The 7,151-nt window shown below is 37.6% G+C and overlaps 1 protein-coding gene across 1 annotated transcript; it reads left to right on the forward strand.

Moving 5' to 3' along the window:
- Nucleotides 1-5,671: 5,671 nt before the first annotated feature.
- LOC111159493 (olfactory receptor 51F2-like) lies at nt 5,672-6,617 on the forward strand. The gene has a single exon (XM_022522010.1). It carries the CDS (start codon nt 5,673-5,675, stop codon nt 6,615-6,617), a length of 945 nt encoding a protein of 314 aa, XP_022377718.1. The 5' UTR covers nt 5,672.
- Nucleotides 6,618-7,151: the final 534 nt, after the last annotated feature.

Consider the following 7,151-nt stretch of genomic DNA (forward strand, 5'->3'; position numbering starts at 1 on the left):
AGTGCTCCATGAATACATGCCCTCCTTAATACCCACCACCAGGCTCACCCATCCCCCCACCTCCTCCCCGCTAAAACCCTCAATTTGTTTCTCAGAGTCCATAGTCTCTCGTGGTTTGCCTCCCCCTCTGGGAATGCAAGTTGGTACAGCCACTTTGGAAAACAGTGTGGAGATTCCTCAAAAAATTAAAAATAGTTTGTGGTTTGTTAAGCAAATGACTTAATCAGGGTGCTATATAAGTTATTATAGTGGTTTGGTGCTTGAAAAAAACAAAAAGGCTGTCAGGAGCTGAAGGAATCATTCCTAAGTCCAATTATTCTTACTAAAAATTAAAAAAAAAATTGAACACTTACTGCATGCCAGGCACTTTATTAGGAGCACGAAATAGTCTACCTTATAGATGAAGAAACTGCATCAAAGAAAGTTTACACTACTGATACATGAAACCATAGTTTTGGGAGCAAAATTTTTTAAAAAATTAGGTTTAAAATCCCGATTCTGAACATGTTTCATAACCTCTGTCATACTCGGTTACCAGAAAAGGGGAATCAAAGTGAATTTAGTAATACTTGCCAAATGATGTTGTAATAATTAAGAGAATGTTTCTCAACATTCTGTAGCACTGTAATGTTCACAGAACAAATTCCAATAATAAATGGTAGCTGTTGTTATGAGTATGTTATGAGTAATATTTTTTTATTATTGTTACAAATAGTCTCAAAACTCATTAGTGTCTGAGTGAGGATCTGAACACAGATCAGTCACACACTATAATGATGCCATTAGCAATGGCTTGGACAATACTGACAGAGCTATATCATCTGTTCAGGAGTTAAAGACATAGAAGCCATAGCTCATAATAGTGCAGTGAAAGAAGAGCATCACTGTGATCTGGGGGGGGACAGGAAAATTAATTAGGAGACTGTAGCTTATATTTTACAGAAGAAAAGGAAGGTTGTACCAGGATTGGAGAGGACAGACTGAACAGATTCCAGGGTGATGGCAGCATAGAGTAGTTTCAAGGAATTTTAGTACCTCCCCTTGATAAATCTATTAGCCCCCTAATAAAGATGTTAGGAACAGGTAAGTTCGTTCAATTAAGGAAAGCGCAATGAAGTACAACTTCAAGCGCCCACTATGAATCACATTGCTATTACTTGGCCCTCAAATAGAAACCTCTGGATTCTCCAGTTTTTGACATTTTAGAAGTAAAATCAATATGTTGATTTGCAAGTGTTTAATGAACATTTGCATGTAGAGGATGAAAGAGAGGGAGAAGAGTGTGTGAACGTGTGTGTATGTGAGGGCAGTAACTCTGATGAAATGATTTGTTAGTTTGATGTCATTTACTGACAAACGAGACATAGGAGAGAGAGCCAGGTTTGGAATGGAGGAAGGAATGAGTTCCGTTTGGCCCATATTGAGGTGGAGGTGTCTGAGGGATTATAAGGAGGGAGTATGCCTCATGGGTAGATAAAGCAGCTTATTCACTTTTGTTCACTGTCACTAAGCAGAGAGCTTTGACCTGCTCTCCAAACTGCTGTCCATTAGTTTTCCCAATTGCCTGTTTTATCACCTCACTCTAGTTCCAGGATTCACGACTGCTTTCAAGTTTCAGCCCAGACATTTTTGCCGTTGCTTCAAAGATCCTGTTAACTTTTGAAATATAGAACTCAGAAGACTCTATAATTAGATTTCAGATTTGTGTGTCATCTGAATATAAGTGCTATTTAAAGCCGTGGGAAAAACCAAGATATCCCAAGTAGAGTATACCAGAGACCAAAAAAAAAAAAAAAAAAAAAAAAAAAAAAACCAGGGGCTTCTTGAAAGAAAAAGACTCTTAAAGAACACCACAACCGGAAAGACAGACCAAAAACACTGTTCGATAAAGAAATTTAAAAAAAAAAAAAAGCAACACACACAGAATAACTATCACTGAAGCTAATGAAGGAGAAAGTACCTAAAGAAAAGACAAAAAAAAAAGGTGCCTAAAACAGCAAAAATTTGAGATGAGAGAGAGGAAAACAAATCTGAAGATAAACTTTTGGATTTGGTGTTTAGAAAGTCATCAGTGACAAGTTGGAGAATTTCCCGAGAGTCATTAGACAAAGAACCCAGATTATTACTGAAGGTGAAGGAATAATAATCACAGGCCAACTGTCCTTTAACTAATATTTTTTTGTCATTATAAAAGGTAAGGCAGAAAATTGAGGGAAAAATAGGGTTTGTCTCTTATTTCCCTTACTAGCGAAGCACAGGAGCCGGTGAAGAAAGATGGTCAATCTATCATAGTTGAACTTAATGTCATATTGAAAACATCTATATAAATGTGTAAGGAGCATTCCTTAATGGTTTGGGGTATAACTTGAGAACTGAAGCTCCAGAAAAGGAGCCACTGGTATTATCTAAGATACTAAAGAAGGAAAGGAATTTTGTTAAGAGTTAAGGGAGAAGAAATGAAAAATGATTTGTTTAGTTATTCATAAAATATTTGGAAATGCCTAGCTCTGCAACTAAAATTGACGTACCCTCTCCTTTCTGTGGAATGAAGATGCTCATGGCCTGGCCTGCTGATTTCGCTCACTCATCTCCCACATCACCCAGCATCATACTTAAGCCTCCAGCATTTTAATTTTCTTGTAGTTGTCCAACAAACCCTGTTATTTCATTCAGTTTCTGCCCATGTTGTTATCTATGTCAAGAACACCCTTTTCCTGCTTTGCATCCTTGTAAATTCACATCCACCCATCAAAACATTACACAGTTCTAATTCATCTACTTAGTTAAGAGGTCTTGAAGCTAATTCCTCTTAACACACACAGACACATTCATGTATACACACACTCAGAACCTGCACTCCACACTATTCTATCTTATCACTTAGAAATACTCTACCTGATGCACTCTACAGCTAGTGGTATTTCTTTGACTCTGATTCCTCTTATGTGCAGGGTGCCTGGCATGTAGTACATGCTCCAAACTGGTAAGTTTTCATTTTCATAGACGTCCCTGGGCTCTAATTAAAGATAAGGTTTTCAGCCTTAAAAAGATGAGGCGTTAACAACCTCTCTGGTTTTCTCAGGCACCAAATCACTGCCATTTTATTTGCCTCATATCTTTAGGGCTGACAAAATATCCAGTGAGCTCCCAGTTTGATACTGAAATGAACTAAGTGCTGATGACTGCTGATCAAGAGCTTAGATGGAGTTATTGGCTATAAAAAGGAATAAGGAATCTTCTGTGTCTGCACCCAGCATGGATAAGGAGAGGGTACAGAAAGACACAGTTGTAGAGCAATGGAAAGAAAGGAATTTGATGGAGTTCTCTTCTGCCAGACTCAGCTCAGATCAGTTCAGCCTACACACTGTGTTTTTCTTCTGATTCCTCAACAAAATGGGGAGGGAAAAAACTGACAAGAATGAAAATGTGTAATGAGTTACACATTGTCTGAATTACCAAAATAATGTAAAGGAACCAGGAAGAAATTAGAATGAAAGATAATTTGTTCCAATAGTAATTAAAAAAAAATCTCTTATAAAATTTCCTAGCACTCTATAACAAAGTTACAACTCAATCATTGCATGCCATAGTGATAAGCATTGTGAAAATCTCCATGATAGCCAAACATAAGTAACACCTGTGGAAACACTCTGCACCCCCATAACCCTTTTTTATCATTCACCACTGTACACTAGATGCTGAAGTTATTATAAACAGTACTATTCTTTCTCCCTCACTTGATTCTAACCTCTTTAAGAATTCATTCTGGCTCAACACTTTCACATATGCTGTTCTAATAGCCTTGGAATACTTCATTTCTATTTACACAAAACATAGCAATCTTTCAAGCGCTGATTTTCCTAAGAAGACTTCTCCAGATACCCCAAGCCTTTTACACACAATTGAACTGTTCCCTTTTTCATAATTACTCTAGCTCCCAAGGACCCTAGGAAGTTGTTAACCTCAAAAGCTGAGACCTAGGTTCTGGAAATTAATAGTAAATAAACAGGTCAGAGACTTGTGGAACATGAGAGGTGAACCCATTTTTTTAATTATCATAAGTACTATTCATTTATTAAGTAGAGTTTAATTTGCCTTTCTGATCACTATGTATTTTTTTAAAACTGTAATTACTAAAAATGTTTTCAAAAATCAAAATATTTATGAAAAGTGCTAAGAGAACTTGTTAAACATCAAACCTGTTAAACTTGTTAACTTTCAGACTTTCACAGTTAACTGAAATGCATGCCAGTTGAGCAAGTCTGTATCCAAGTCATTTTAGCAGCATGTCAGTTGTATTCATGATACTCAATAAACACTCATCAGAAGCGTGCCAAAAAGAAAACGTTCCCTTTATTAATGAATGTTTCTTTTCTGCCAATTCTTATTCCCATTAGGAGGTTTAATTGTACACTACTAACAGAAATTTCATTGGTTCCCTGAGGACACTCTCATGACTCTAAATTATAAAGTCTAAAGTTATAGTTTAATTATTGGGTCAATTTGTACAGCCTAGGACTCCTTTTTCCTCTAATTTTTCACTGATTTCAATTAAAAATTTCCCAAATTTTTAAACTAAGATTTCTTTAGGGAATCCTTGAGGTACTTTATCTGGGTGAACTTGAGTGGTCTGGAAAACACTTAGGTTCTCCAGAGGAAGAGTTATGTTACCGACTGATCCCTCTCCAGTCACAGCCCTAATGTCTGCTTTCCCAAGACTTTCTCTTCCAACTCATGCATACCCACCTATATAGCCTGCAAGTCTGTACTGAATGAAAAACCAAATATAACATTCACAGTAAAGGTATATCTTCCCCTCCAAAGCAAAACAGTAAAATTCTATTAGATATCTCCTGAGAAGTATATCTTAACAAAATGGAGAACAACTAGCCTTCAGGCAGTTCAAGAGAAAACTCTATCTGAACAAAGCAGCATGCTATATCACAGATGGGGCGGGGGGCAGAAGCCTCTATCCCTAAGGTGGTAGGCATGTGTGTTCTAACTCCACTTCCCAAATGAGACACCAGATGCCACACTGCAGGTGTCACTTTCAAGGCTAGATACTGTAGACATCTGCACATGACTGCACTGGTGCCCAAGTCATCTATTAGCATTTCATAGGTGGTACTTTGTATCATAAGTATCTCTTTCTCAATATTTTCTGGCTTCCCAAATTGTCTATAAGCTTCTCTGCTTTCTACACTTGAGGCTGATATAATATCGCTGCTCCACAGTCCCAGTCTACTTTCTTCTGATGCTAACTATATGGACAAACTAACCTGCTACCTCTTAATCACAATTTGAAAATCCAGAAAGGATGAAATATAATTGACCAGTCTTGAGTAAAGTGACTTTCCTTCATCCAGTCATCTCTGGCTAGAGAAGTGGAAGGAAAGCATAATATGAACATAGCTACCAGCAAAGTGTCCCAGGAAAGAAAAATAATGGACCGAGGTATATATAAGAAAAAGAATGGTACCTACTACAGCAGTTGAAATCTTATACTCCTTTATCAATTTCAATGAACAATTCATTTTTACAGAGTATATAAATATTCATCTTTGGTTAGTTTTTGGTTGAATAAAAATTATTTGTAATTGTATTAATACAAAAAATACAGTATTGTTGTTGTTCCAGAGTTTCATCTTGGAACTCTGTGTTTTTAATCTAGCATGTCAAACTTCTGGAATACCACATCTACTTCCATCATTTTCCTCCTAACTGGTGTTCCTGGGCTGGAAGCCTTCCACATCTGGATCTCCATTCCCTTCTGCTTTCTCTACATAACCGCCCTCTCAGGAAACAGCCTGATCCTCTTTGCCATTGTCACCCAGTCCAGCCTCCACAAACCCATGTATTATTTCCTCTCCATGCTGTCCACCACTTACCTCAGCCTGTCCATATCCACCCTGGTCACCATGTTGGGTATATTCTGGTTCGATGCCAGGGAGATCAGCTTTAATGCCTGCTTGTCACAGATGTTCTTTATTAAACTCTTCACTGTCATGGAATCCTCAGTGCTGTTGGCCATGGCCTTTGATCGTTTTGTGGCCATCTCTAATCCACTCAGGTACACCACCATTTTAACTGATTCCAGAATAGCTCAAATTGGAGTGGCAATTGTCATCAGAGGGACACTAATGCTGACACCAATGGTTGCACTTCTTAAAAGACTGTCCTTCTGCCACAGCCACGTGCTCCACCACTCCTACTGCTTCCACCCTGATGTGATGAAGCTCTCATGCACAGACACCAGGATCAACAATGCAGTTGGATTGACTGCCATGATCTCTACTGTTGGTGTGGATTCAATCTTCATCCTCCTCTCTTACATTTTGATTATTAAGACCATCCTCAGCATTGCATCCCCAGAAGAGAGGAAGAAAGCCTTCAGCACATGTATCTCCCATATTGGGGCTGTTGTTATTTTCTACTTTCCATTGATCAGTCTGTCCTTTGTTCACAGATTTGGGAAACAAGCCCCAGCCTATGTTCATACAATGATTGCTAACACTTACCTCCTGATCCCTCCTGTAATGAACCCCATCATCTACAGTGTGAAGACCAAACAAATACGCAGAGCTGTGATAAAAATTATCCATTCCAAAAACACATAGAATTCTAGAGATGGCCTGACACTATCAATTTAAAAACAAAACTGGTGATCATGAAACAAAAACTTAAAATTAAAGCTGGAATATATTTAGAACATCAGCTCACTTGACCCTTTATTTTACAGATGAGGAGACAGAGACATAAGAATAGAAGGAATGAGCAGTGTGAAGCCTTAAGTCTATCATTTCTCCCATCCATCACTGTTTGTTCTAAACTGTTGTTTATCCTGCCAACAAACTGAATTTTCTGACTTTGTCCACTTTAGAGCAGTTGGTATCACACATTATGAGAAAGCCATATCTTTATGAGAAATAGGCAGTATTTTTCTAACTGCAATAATAATTTTTACTAACATTTATTATTTCCTTTGACTAGTCATGGTTCTTAGCGTTTTTTGCATTTATTAACACACATCTGAAACAACATTAAAAGGTAGTTAGTTCTTTGATCAATGAGAAAATTGAGGCACAAAAATGTTAAGTTTCTTTCTTAAACAGCTCATAAACAACAGAACTGTATTTCACATGCATGCAAAC

The sequence above is a fragment of the Enhydra lutris genome, unplaced genomic scaffold, assembly GCF_002288905.1.
Source record: "Enhydra lutris kenyoni isolate GAN:26980312 unplaced genomic scaffold, ASM228890v2 scaffoldscaffold68, whole genome shotgun sequence".
Classification (NCBI taxonomy): Eukaryota; Metazoa; Chordata; class Mammalia; order Carnivora; family Mustelidae; genus Enhydra; species Enhydra lutris.